The 13,625-nt window shown below is 45.2% G+C and overlaps 1 protein-coding gene across 13 annotated transcripts in view; it reads right to left on the bottom strand.

Annotated features, from left to right (window-relative positions):
• The window catches only part of DMBT1L1 (deleted in malignant brain tumors 1 like 1), a 102,116-nt gene that overhangs the window by 28,623 nt on the left and 59,868 nt on the right, over positions 1-13,625 (bottom strand). For 10 of the 13 annotated variants that reach the window (XM_054243417.2, XM_054243419.2, XM_054243423.2 and 7 more), the window contains exons 29-38: positions 13,385-13,426; positions 10,569-10,598; positions 9,888-10,041; positions 6,874-7,091; positions 5,845-6,156; positions 5,044-5,076; positions 4,490-4,516; positions 3,806-3,959; positions 2,784-3,001; positions 117-221 (exon numbers count right to left, since the gene is read on the bottom strand). In XM_054243417.2, the coding sequence (XP_054099392.2) occupies positions 117-221; positions 2,784-3,001; positions 3,806-3,959; positions 4,490-4,516; positions 5,044-5,076; positions 5,845-6,156; positions 6,874-7,091; positions 9,888-10,041; positions 10,569-10,598; positions 13,385-13,426 (1,293 nt within the window). The remainder of the gene's footprint in view (positions 1-116; positions 222-2,783; positions 3,002-3,805; positions 3,960-4,489; positions 4,517-5,043; positions 5,077-5,844; positions 6,157-6,873; positions 7,092-9,887; positions 10,042-10,568; positions 10,599-13,384; positions 13,427-13,625) is intronic. The other 3 variants (XM_054243428.2, XM_054243429.2, XM_054243421.2) reach the window with 2 other exon arrangements.

Here is a 13,625-nt window from a genome sequence, read left to right as displayed (position 1 = left end):
TGAAGAGGTTGGGAAGACAAGCCCAGGGCATTTGGATCCTAAATAACTACCCTACTGCTTCGGGGGGCTTTGGTAGGGCAAGTTACAGCTCATCAATTCAAAGCAACCAAAATTACCCGAGGTTGCGTGACTCACAGCCCCAGATGCTGCTAGGTGAGGCAGAGAGGTAGTGGAAGGCATAGACGGCGTGGGTAGCTCCTCTCCCTTCAGTCCACCTGAACCTGAAAGAGAGGTAGGCTGGCTTACTTCAGACAGAAAGGTACCACGCCTTGTCTCACGGGGAAATCGCATACAATCCGGCATCTAAAAATGGCCCTGAGTTACTTTGGTTACAACCGCCAGATGTCCTGGATCACCGAGTCTGTGTCTGTCCTGTTGCCAGACACTGCAATGTCATTTCCTTCCCTTCATCCTTCTTGTTCTTTCTTCTTCCCTTTTTCTTCTCCTTTTTCCTCTCTCTCTTCCCCTCCCTCTCTCCTTCCTTCCTTCCGTTCTTCTCTCCCACTCCTTCCCTTCCTCCCTTTTCCTTCCTCTCCTCCCCTCCCTTCCCCTTTTCTTCACTTCCCTTCTCTCCTCTCCCCTCCCTCCCTTCCTACCTTTTTTGTTTTTAGCAAACGGTGGCTTCAGGGATGGCCCCTGGCGTGGAGCACTGGTTTTGCTAGTCAGTTTGGTTTTGTAATTCTTCCTGGGTGTATGTGTGAGTCTTGCCTGGGAGTAAGTGTCAGCTCATAAAGGGCAGAACCGCATTTATCTCAAGGACATATGCCAGTGACCTCAGTGCAGGGAGGGAGCCAAAAGGCCCCTGAATGGGCTGGGAGCTCAGGGCCAGGAGGAAAAAAAGCTCAGAGCTTCTGCTTGGTGATCCATCCAGGCACCTATGACCCACTCCCATGCTCTGCCCAAGGCCCTGGTTCCAAACCGCATGGCCCTTGTAGCCCCAGCCCTGTCCTCTGATGTCACTTGGCGTGCGGCACCAGCTTCTGTTTTGCTCAGAGCATTGATTCTGTCCCTTGACCTCTTCTGCTCAGAAGGTTCCGGTACCATCACTTGCTCCTTGCTCCTTCATGCTATCTCAGGTGAATGCTGCCAGGTCTAGATGATAAGTCAGTTTGCCTCTTTCCAGCCAAACCCATAAGGATGCAGAGATAGGTGGGAATTTTCGACTTCAACTACTGAATTTATTTGCCAAAAGTCAATCAAGATAAAACTGAGGAATAAGAGCTCTGGGCTAGAACCTGGGCTCCCAGCAGTGAGGAAAGTGCTCAAGGTTGCCCTTAAAATGAAGGGATCCAACCGAAGAGATGGTTCCCAAAGGTGCGACGCATCATTGGTGGGATATGAGTTGGTTTGAGGTACAGCATCTTCTATTTTAATGGTTGCATATTTATTGTGTTAAAATCTAAAAGTTCACATTTAGTTTCATTCTGATTAAGGATATTTTCAGATATGCGTGGGTGTGAATTGATTAGATTAGAATGTTCACTGTTTAATTTCTGGACATTTTAAACATTGTTTTATGTTCACTGTTAACCTCCTAGGTGTGGCAAGTGGTCCTGGTTCTCCATTTATGGTGTGATATCAACTTCCCTTGTAAAGTGAATTCACTTATGTAAAAAATGAAGAGTCAAGTTAAGAAAGTATTAAGAAAATATACTGAGAGCCACAGGTGGGTAATGGCTGGAATCATGCAGGGGACCTGAGTGGCTGATGCTTGGGGAATAGTGGCTTGGGGACTGTCTGGGATTTCCCCATGGCTCTGAGTGAAGTGGGGTGGAGACTCATGGAGACAGAGGGAATGTTATTAGCTCAGAATCAGGGCCCACCTGAACAGATGACGCTGGCATCCTCGTGGTGACCACAGTTGTGGGTGAGCCAGTTGCTGTGTAGGCACTGCCACAGCCTGGTTTCTGTCCCCATGCACCCCACATCATCCAGAGCAATGGGGCCCTGACCTCTTGAGAAATGTGCCTGCCCCAGGGCTGCCACTGCTTCGCCGCAGTCCAGCTGCCTGCACACCACCTGGGCATCGCACAGGTCCCAGCTGTCGTCACACACTGTGCCCCAGCTGCCATGGTAGTGCAGTTCCACACGGCCCTCGCATGGGTGGCTGCCGTTGGTCAGCCTGAGAGCCACATCTGGGAAAGACAGACAGGCCGGTAACTACCCAGGGGCTCCCCCTTTGCTGCTGTGTTGTAGAGGAATGTGGGCATTTCCTTAGAGACGTCGAGCTTTGAGGGCTCCCCCTTCTTCTTGGGGAGGGAACCATTGCTGGTTAAAGCTGGCTGCAAAGGTGCTTCAGGTTTGACCTCTCACATCATGGTGATTTTTTTTTTTTTGCCTGTGTGTGGGGTGTTTTTAAAAGCCTTTTCCCCCGACCAGGTCATCTACTTCATAGAGGTCAAAGAGAGCCCCTGAAGTCTTGTGTAAAGTGAAAATCACCAAGCATGCAAACCCTGTTGCTGCTCATAGTGTAGAATAATGTTCTTTAGACCAGGTGAAAGGAAGTGGCACATGGTTTTGAATAAAACAGCCTCCAAGAGAGGGTAGGTCCAGTCTCTTTCTCAGCGTAGCGTGAAGTGCCTCTGTCATCCAAAGATGCACGTGATGTTATTGTAGGGCAGTGCTGCGTGTTCTACCAGCTTCTCCAAGCTGTGTCCTGGAAATAAACTAAGAAGCTTGGGAAACCCCTTTCAAATCCCTAGTGCCCCGCCGACTGAGGCAGCTGTTCAGCTTCGCCATTGTCACCACACAGGGCCCGGGGCTGAAACGACTGCAGGACTTACCGGTATCATTCTCCTCTTGCAGAAGAGACTCATAAGATGCATAGAAGCCAGTGTTGGTGACAAGAGCGTCACTATGGAACACCACTGACATGCGATTGTAGGAGGAGGTAAACACTGGGATCTTCCTGGAACAGAATCTCCCTAGCGAAAAAGGTTCACTTTGTGGGCCATCGAAGATTTCAATGAAGTCGTATGGACAACCGTAGAAATCTTCCACTCTGTGAAGTAAAACAGTATCATTCAGACTCGGTCCACTGGGGCTTTCTTCCCAGTAAGCACTGCCCGGATTGGTTCAGGAAGTGATCAGGGAAAAACTTTCTGAAACCTACATCTCTTCAAACAGGTTGCAGGAGATAATGACCCTATTGACGTGGGTAGTAAGTATCCTCCTATTTCTAAAAATCTTTTGATTTTTAAAGTTTTACTTCGATGGTGTTTTCTGAATATGTATTTCAAACATGTGGGATAGAATTTAAGTGGTACTGATGGCATGTGGTGAAAAGGAAAATGTTCTTCCAGCTGTAACTACTGGTCCCCTCTTACTTCACTGCCCTTCCTGCAAGCAGCTTCAGTGAAGAGTTTCTGCGTATTCCTTCCAGAAATAGTCTATGCACAAATGGCAACGCTCTGTACTATCGTCCATTTTCTTATAGCTCATTCCATAGCAATACATACTGTGAGTGTACAGCAATATGTGGATGTACCAAAATCTGTTTAACTAATTCCCTATGGATGGACAATTAGATTGTTTCCAATCTATTGCTACCCTGAGAATGTGCCATGATTATCCTGAGTGCACATGAGACTTTATCTGTAGACCAAATTCCTGGAACTGGAATTGCTGGGTGAAAAGATCTGCGCACGTAAAATTTTAATCAATATTACAATGGACCCTCAAGGCCTAGCCCACTTTTGAAAATATGGAATTTTTTTTTTTTTTGGAAAGAAAGGGGAGGGAGGTAGTAAAACTGGAGTGCATAACTGAATCAAGAAGAAAGCAAAGGTAGGAAATATTTACTCACTTCACCACTTCAAACGTAAGTCTCACATGAGCCCCGACATCCGCTTGTATGTCCCAAGTGCACACCACATTTGTGGGGTAATTTTTAGGATACCGAGGACTGGAGAAGGAGCCTGAATTATTTGTGAGCAAACCGCCACAGTGCAAATTTTCATCTGTAACAAACAGTGAAGAAACCCCATCAAAAGTGGGCATTGACGGCTGCCTGTGTTTTCAGGGGGTTCAAGAGGGGTCAGAGTGAGGACAGAGGTAAGGAAGGCTTGTTCTAGGGGCTGCTTTGGCCGATAGCTGGAAAGGTTGGCTTTGGAGAGTACCCCGAGCTCCCAGTGCTGTCCTGTGGGCAATGAAGATGGTCAAGTGTGTTTTTGTGAGGAGCAAGTGATGCGACATATGGTTGAAAGGGCTCTGTGAAGCTATGTGCCCAATAGGTCTAAGCTTTAGTGTCAGTGATAAAGGAGCAAAGACAAGGAGACCACAGCACCTTCCTCAGCATCGCATGTTATAAAACAGCTGGGGTTAGAAAACTCCTGCTTGTACTGTATGCAAATCTCAGCTGAAATCAACACCAAGATCGCTTAAGATATCCAATTTACAGCTGAAATATTGGATCTGTTGAGAAATGTGTGCCAAATGGAGAACAAAGTGAATACAAAACCATGTGAAGAGGTTCTAAGAGCTGACGTACCTGTAGGGGGGTTGTCATCAGTGGAGTCTGTGGAGACACAGAGAAAAAGTGACACTGTGAGCAAGGACTTTTATCCAGAATGTTCCTTGAAAATACTCAGAAACCCTGACACTATAATGCTGTGATTTCTCTGTGGCCCAATGGACAGATATTCCTCTGGCTCCTCCAGGGTTCAGACACTTGCAAACTCCACGCGTGGATGAGTGTCATTAGATAAACTTGTTGAGGGCTGACCTGGGATGTCTTTTTTTTCCCTCCAGCATCCTACAGTGTAAACATCCCTGCAAGCAGTTACCCTTCTCTTCACAGCAGATACTGAATGACTGGGGATGGCATTCCTGGTGAATCTGAATTCTCCCTCCCTCCTACCACTCTGCTGTCCTCTACTGTCCCATGGCCTCACCATTTTGTCAACTCTACTGGGCTGAATTGCCCTTTTTATTTAGCAACAGATAATTTAACTGGATGGGGTCCCAACCTCAGGATGTACGTGTCGCCAGGATTCACTACGTCAGGGACCTGGCAACAGGTAGAACTGTATAGAAAAGCCATACCTGTTGGTTCTATGTTTGGTTTGCCGTCAACACCTATCCAAAGACAGAAGAACGAACGAGAGATGGATTGAGTAAGGCGGTTACATAACTCACACGAATATTGGGTTCTTTTTTCAGGATCACACATGTTCTTTCCTGGGCAGTTGGGAATGTAGTATCAAACCCCATCAATGTTGGTTACAAGGTTGACAGCCTCTAGCAGTGCCCACAGGGAAGGTAGCACACTTTCCTCTTCAGCCTCATGATGGTGCAAGTGAAACCTGGTATTTCTTTGCTTTGGTCAGTTACTGGGCTGATTGAGCTTCAGACACAGAGCTGAGTTGTCTTTAACACAGTACCTTGGGGAGGTGTGATACTTACATAGTCCGGACCTGTGTGTGATCTTGGATATGCCTTTGTGGCTGCATCAGTACAGTGAGGATGCTAATAGTCTCTACTTTAGTAGTAGTGGTAGAGATTAAATGAGAATAAGAATGCGCCAGTTTTAGCATAGAGTACATCAGCTACTATTCGCAGTCAGGTGCTGGCTGTCACCGGCACCACGGCTTATCAATGCTGGAATAGGATGGCTGATGGCAAACCCTCTAATTAATTACCACAACTTTTCAGGTGGGATCCCGAACAGGTGCAACACTTTAAGTGAAAGAACACTAACTCTTAAGCAAAATTGCTTAAGCAGTCGGATTGAAGCCAGGGCTCATTTCTGAGTTACTGCCTGCTGCTGTTGACATCTCCCTTCCCAGAGGTGGCTAGTGGGGAGACTCTCTCCCTGAGGGGTGCTTTGTGCCCCCAGGTGCTCACCTGAGCAGATGACACTTGCATCCTCGTGGTGTCCGCAGTTATGGGAGAACAACCCGTTGTGCATGCATTGCCACACCTTGGCTTCACTTCCTGTGCACTGCACATCGTCCAGAATGATGTGGCCAGTGCCACCATCAAAGTAGCTCTGAGACAGGGCTGACAGGACCTCTCCACAGCCGAGTTGCTGGCACACCACCCTGGCATCCGTCAGGTCCCAGCTGTCATCGCACACCGTGCCCCAGGTGCCGTTGTAGGAGACCTCCACCCGGCCCTCACACCTGTGGTTACCATTCACCAGTCGCAGGGACATACCTGGTGGAAAAGCAAATGGGGCCTTCTGAACTGTGGTAATGTCTCCAGACTTTAGGACTTCTGTAAGTACAAAATGTTATCTAGCACTCGGACACCTATTCCTGTATTAGGCTGTTGGGCTCTAGGCAGGGTGGCCCTGGGTTCTGATTTGCCTGGAATAGTCCTTTTTTATGAATGTCATATATTAATTAATACCTGTTAATTATCTTAGACTTCTTCCTAAGCTGTCAAAAATATTCCAGTTGGAGGATAAATTACACGGTCACCCTAAGCATAAGCCATGGGGAACTTGAAAGTGTTCCTCAGATCCTGCTGCAGAACCTAAGAGCTCTCTAAGTGTTCTAGACGGTTTTCATATCAAATTCAGCTTGAAGCAGGTGGCTAGTTGAGATAGTTTTGTGCCAGAATGATTTTTCTATTGCATTTTCCTTTACTTTGGAGAAGAAGGAGGCTTTATTTTGGATCCATCTACATACACGGTCAATGCAATCTATGAGATTTCAGGCCATCTGTTTCTTCAGCCAGGAAGCTTTGCTGGAGAAAAGTGACAGGGAGTGGCAGAGCAAGGTGAGAGCGAGGTCAGAGGCTTTTAGTATGGGCATGGATGTCACTCCAGATGTCATTAATGAAGCTTGGATTTAGAAAGCATCTTCTTTTTTAAAGGGCAATAGCATAAATCAGACCTAACTCCCAAGGTATGTGTGTTAGGGTACCTACCGCTCTCCCTTTCATCTGGCTGAACTGCGTTGTACAGAGCATAAAACCCTGTGTTGGTGATCATGGTGTCACTTCTGAACACTGCAGTCACGATGTTTGAAGAAGAGAGGAACGTGAGCTCTGCCCCAGCACAAAACCGGCCCATGGAGAGTGAGGCACCCTGTGGTCCATCGAACAGCTCAATAAAGTCGTAAGGACACCCATAGATGTCCTCTAATCTGAGGACATGAAGGCAAACTTAACATCTCCAAGGAAAAAAATCCGCAAAATGTTTTAGATAGAGGAATCTTTTGCATAGCATCCAGCTAGAAACTGCAGTCATCCCTGCTACACCCCCCACTCATCATCTGACCTATTGAATCCACCCTCCTGCTCTTTCCTGCTGGGACTACCCCAGGTCTGTTGGGCTCTCATCTTCCACCCAGTCTATTTCGGTAGCTTCCCACCTGCTATTCTGGCTTTCAGCCTCTCCTTTCCTCTTTCTCTCTACCAAGTGTCTCCTGAATGTCCCCCAACTCTTTAATTCAAATATCACCACTCTTTGGGGGTGGTGGCAAATGTCTAACAATGTCTCACTGGGTAAAACTCTCCAGAAGACCCAGAGCAAGGGAGAAATGGTTACAGCTGTAAGAGCTCCATGGGTCTATTGACTCCTCCCACCAATGCCCTGACCTGCCCTGTTCAAACCAAGTATTTTATAACATGTTTCATCCAACCTGGACGATCAGAGAAGCTGACCCTGGCCATCCCACCTACTGCTGTCTTCTCCTTCTTTATTTTCTATCCCATTATTATGATTGTATTTTTTTCTTCATAGAATTTTTCAACTTATCACTAGTTGAAATTGTCCATTGAGTTATTCGTTGACTTGAGTACCATTTGTCACCTCATATAGAATATAAACTCTGTGAGGCTGGAGATCTTGTCTGTCTTGGTTGGCACTATGAGCCTATTTCTAGTCTAGAGCCTGCTCAATCAATTGAGTGGAGTCTCAATAAATACATGGTGAAAGAACACCAATACTGATCTAATATGATAAAAGTATGAGATGTACATATTTGCATTTAAGCAATAGTAAGTAGCCTTTGATGCCGACATAAATTCTCATTGCATAATATATACAAGATAGACATAGTTACAGTTGTATACAAACTAAATACGGGATTTAAAAACCTGCTTATTGCAGAACACATCTGTTCCAGTGAAGTAAAAGCCAAGTACCTCAAAATAACCCATTTTTATTTTTTTAAAGTAAGCGACTGAATTTGTGCGTAAAGTGACAATAGTGTTGCAATAGCAGGTGACACTGCAACCTGATAAATCATTTCATCAGAAAACAATATGTTAATTAGCAAGAATGAAACAGCATTAATAGTAATGTCAAAAGCTGCAGTTACTTTTGCTCTTGCCTGATACTTTAAATATAGATATAACTGAGGGGGAAGCGAAGTCCCGTAGGTGCTGAACTATATAAAAAAAGAAAGCATCAGTGTAAATCAGGGTTCTCAATCTCAGCACTATTGATATTTGGTCCTGGATAACTCTTTTCTGGACAGGGAGTTGAGGGAGCTGTCTTGTGCGCTGCAGGACACTTAGCTGCATCCCTGGTCTCCACCCACTGGATGGCAGTGGTGCCCCCCAATTGGAACAATAAAAAATGTCTCAAGACATAACCAAATGTCTCATAGGGGTATATAATCACTTCCAGTTGAGAACCACTAGTGTAAATAATAACTTTATGTTCTTAGAAACAAAAAAAAGCAAATTTAATAAATCTAGACTTTTAACATCAAAATTCAGAAATCAGCCAGTTTGGTCTGGCTTTGGACAACACTTTAAATAGCTCCTTAATTTGTGTACTCCAAAATTATAGTAGGAAACTTATGTTAGAATAATAACTTTGACATTACAGGGGACGTGGGCTGTTACAACTTTTTGGAATAACCATTTCCCAGAAGTGATCAAAGAAATTGTGCCCTAAAACATGAGAACTGTGAATTTCCTAGATCTGAAATACATGGTACCAACTCTTCTCACATTGCTTTCAACAAATGAATGTATGTTGAATGAAGGAATAAAGGTATGTTGAATGCATGAATGATAAGTGCATTTTGCTCATAATGCCCCCGACATTAGCTTCTGTCCTTTCTATCACAAATTATGTAGTCACCAAGTAAAGCCCCTCCTCCACTGAGTACCATTTTACATTTTTAAAAGTAGCATTTAACCATTCAGAGCCTCAACTGAATGACAACAATGATGACAGATGGAAAGCAGTGGCAGAGGTCTGGGCCATACTGTGGGACAAAGTCAGGAAGAGAGAATGACCCAGGTGTAACCCAGGATAGCAAGATGAAACCAGGGTTAAACATTATCAGGAAAAGTAATATTTTTGTTAAAATGTTGTTCATGTATACACACACACACACACACACACACACATATATGTATATGTGAAAATGTTTGTGTGTGTATACCTACATGCATATAAATATACATTAAAATAGAATAAATTCCTTAAAAATGAGTGATGGTTGGAGACAGAAGTAGGAGGCACGAGGTGCATGATGGGAGGAATGAATGAACTATTTAATCTATACAAGAAAACTCTTGTAGATAGAAATTCTTGAAGAGAATAGGAAGCAGATTTCTGTAGCATCAGAGGGAAGAATGAAGATCAGACCATGAGGATGAGGAAGAACAGATCTGAGTTCAGATGGAGGAGGAAGCCTGTGTCTCAAACGGAACTGGTTAAGAGTGAAGGGGTGAGGTCTTCATGGGTGGGTTGTCCAAGCTGCAGCTCAACAGCCGTGTGTCAGGGAGGCCCATGGGGTATCCTCTCAATGCTCAGGGAATTGAGCTAAGTGATTAAAAGACTCCCCCTAGCTCAGATGATCAGAGCAATTCTCGCCTAAAATGTAAAAGGATTTATCCCACAAAAGGCCACCTCATTGAGGAAAGAATGGATTCAAATCTAAACTGGCCTTAACAGCAGAGAAAGAAAAATTGCTTACTTCAGGCTTGGGATCATCAGTTCTATGTGGAATTTCTCAGCCACGTGTATCACCCAGACACACTCCACATTGTTAGGGTAGTTTGCAGGGTACCAAGGGCTGGAGAAGGAACCTGATAGACTTGAAATTACTCCTCCACAAGAGTTACTTCCTCCTGAAAAAACAGATGAGAGACCCATGGTTGGTTTCTTTAGGCACACATGTTGCATTTTTCCAGATGTGGAATCCAGAATTCCATCAAGCTCAACAGTCACTAAATGGGGAGAGATCATGCTGGCGTAGACACAGTGGTGGCTTAGCTGCATCCCTGGCCTCCACCCACTGGAGGTATGAGTGATTGTGCCACTGAGAGGGCATGAGGGAGGATGGAACATGCATGCTCTCATCCACAGGCAGGACCCTACAATTGATTGTGAGCGATATTGGAAATGGGATTGGACACATGCATGTAGCATGTGTGTAGTGGGGATAGCCTGTACTTCTTTAATGCTCTTCCCAGTCTCCTGCATTCAAACCAGGTCAGTTCATATGTGGACAACCCACCCATTTTGAGGGCTCCATCCCACCCATTGCCCCTGTGGTAACAAGGGCAAACATAAGTTCATTCTGCTTTTATGAATTATCAAAATGATTCTCTGCAACTTAATACTGTATAGGTTATACTTTCAATGAAAGAGTTACCTTGTGGTATAGGGGCTGGAGGAATGGTAGCTGCAAAAACAAAAACCAAAGAAAATCAGGAGAGAGCTTAGCATTCTAAAACCATCTTATACTTAACCACAAATGGATGAGCTTGTTATTACCCTTGAGTTTTAATAAATGGTGTATACGCTTATTTCTCCCTGATGTGGAATTAAGCCTCTGTCTGTCTTTCAGCTGATTGGTGAGGAAATCACAAACCACACACAGTTACATGACTTGTTTTTTCTCACATTCTAGGTTCCACAACCCAAGGGTTATTCTTGGGTTGACCAGTTACTAGGAATTATAGTAACATCATTGGGCTTATGACCATACCACCAAGCCTGTAGAGATTTACCAAGCACTGAAATTCAGAAAAACAAAAATCAGAAAGCTGAGAGCCAGGGTGGAGCAAGGCAGGTTGGATACGTATTCCACTGGAGAAAGATGGACCTTAATGGGGAGCTCCAGTGAGTGTGTAAGGTCCCTTCTTTTTCCTTTATCATGTCTTCTTGGCTTTGATTTCTATGTGGCACACAGTTTTCCTTCAGTATCCATGAGGGGGTTGGTTCCAAGACTCCCTAAGAATATCAAAATCCTCAGATGCTCAAGTCTCATATAAAACACAGGAGTATTTGCATAGAACCTATGCTCATCCTCCAGTATACTTCAAATCATCTCTGGATTACTTATCATACCTGATACAATGTATTATAACACTACATAAATGGCTGTTACGCTGTATTGTCCAGGGAATAAAGACAATAAAAAATCTATATGTGTTCAATACAGATATAACTATTGATCTTTCTTCTTGAATATTTTTGATCCACAGTTGGTTGAATCCACAGATGTGTAATCACGGAGACAGAAGGCCTGCTGTATGTCTATTTTCTATGTATGTCCTCAATCCCCCACTGTATGGCAGATGCTGAGGGGAGGGCAGCTATGAAAGCCTGCTCATGGAGTGCTTGTAATTGTTTGGGTTTTACACCAAGGGTTTGGTGTGGGAGGAATTTGAAGCAAACAGGTCGGATGTCTTTGAGAACTTCTTTATCCCCATTGTCTTGCTCCTGGGCCAGCACCCTAGCAAGCTGCAGAACAGTGAAGGTGATGGACGCAGTCAACTTACCTGTCGTTAGTCCTTTGCCAGAGGAAGTGTAGTATGTCACAGGAATATATTTTTCATGAATTTAAAGTGGCTCAGGAGCAATTTTCTTTTGTTAACATGCGTGGTATGCCATATTTATCTCAGAGTATTAAATGACAAAAGCCTTATATTTTCGTGTCTTGGTAGGTATATAATGTTCTGTCAGTAAGCACTTTTTTGGATTTGTGCTTACAATGGGATACTATTTAGACATAAGTGGTAGCATTTTCCTTCATAGTTTCCTTAATTCCATGACCCATTCTCTTTTCCAGCCAGCTATGCATCTCTGCCATAGAAAATGAATATTACAGCAGAGAAGAGAAAGGCTTTCTGAGGTTTGAAGCCCCAGGCTCCAAGAGGACTTGGGCCTAGAGCTGTTGATGAACTGAAAGCCATTCCCTCTCCTCCTGCTGTCTTTTTCTTCTCCCAGGGCCCAGGCCAGAACAGACTCCTTACTGGGGAAGAAGAGGAAAGCCAGAGGGAATCAAAGAGATTATGGCTGCTTGTTAGACCCCAGAAAGAGTTCTGTGTGCTCTGCCTCCCCTCCAGAGCAGCTACATAATTTGTGGGTCTCAGTGCAAAATGGAAATGTGGGGCCCTGGCTGGGGATGGGAAAATCGCTTTCCCTTCCTACAGGTTACTGCCCCAACCCATGACAGCTGGGTACCCCACAAGGAATGGAGGTCTCCGTCTTGGGATGTGGTTGGGACCTAGACTGGAATGGACAAGAGACCTCCACAGAGTGTCCTAGCAAATGTGCCATGGTTCTGCCAGCCCAGGGCAGGGACGGATGCCAGCTGCTTGTTAGGCTCTTAAACACCACAAAATACACCCCTGACCCCAATAACTTCCTGGTGTCCAGGCCCCTGCTGGGGGCAGAATGTGGCAGCAGTCACTGGGCAGGGTCAGAGAAGAGGCTGGGCAGGGCCCAGAGGCCTAGGGAGCAGAGAAGGGGCAGGTGAGAACGCATCCCCGGGAAGCAGGAGGCTGCAGGAGGCAAGACCACACATGCTTCGAAATCCTGAGTTTGGGAGAAGGTCACTGTTGCACATTGACTTTGAGTAGGTTACCAGTCCACTCTGCTGTGTTAGCTAAGCCAGGAGGCCCACTGAAGAGCCCTAAATGGTTTACTTCTCATCAGCAGTCTGCTCTTGACCCACCGGGAGACAGTCTGGCATTTAATGTATCTTTTCTTTCCTGCATACTTTCATTTTCTAACCCATGTCCCTAAGAGAGAAAACTTTCCCCTTCTCTCTTCTCCCTACTGACCTTCTCAGCCATAGTGACTCAGTCTTTCTCCATCTTTCTCCTCCCGCCCTCCCTTGCTCTGCCACCAGAAGACAGTTTTGGATGTGATTCCATTTGGGAAATGTGGTTCCTTAGCTCCTTTGCCTAAGCACTAGTTCTCAACGTTGGCTACACGTTGGAAATACATGGGGAGCTTCAAATATCACTGATGACTGGGAGTAACCTCAGAGATGGTAGCATGACAGGTCAGGGATGCAGCCTGGAAACCAGGGATTTCAGAAGCTTTCTGAGTGATTCTAGTGTGCAGCCAGAATGGGGAATCACCAGCCTAGTCACTGCCTACCAGTGTCTAGGTCAGGACAGGGGTTACATTTCTTTTTAACTTGCCAAGATAGTAGAAATTCAGTGTTGGACCTACCTGGGGATGCCGGAGTCACAACCGGAGCCCAGTCCCCAGAATCTGCACGCATACAAGAAAAAATTAGAAAAATCTAAATGACATTCTATGAAGACAAAGAAATGGTGGCTTTCTAGTGCGGGGCAGTCTCAAGCAGGCAGGTCCCATGTCACATAAGCAAAAACAAGGCCATGGTTAGACTCTGGAAAAGCAGCTCCAGAACTAGGAGAGGTGCAGAAATCAGGAGCAGCCAATTGTGTGG

This window comes from Callithrix jacchus, chromosome 12, assembly GCF_049354715.1.
Source record: "Callithrix jacchus isolate 240 chromosome 12, calJac240_pri, whole genome shotgun sequence".
Taxonomy (NCBI): domain Eukaryota; kingdom Metazoa; phylum Chordata; class Mammalia; order Primates; family Cebidae; genus Callithrix; species Callithrix jacchus.
Note: the sequence above shows the minus strand (reverse complement) of the source record. Positions and strands in the feature narration are given on the sequence as shown.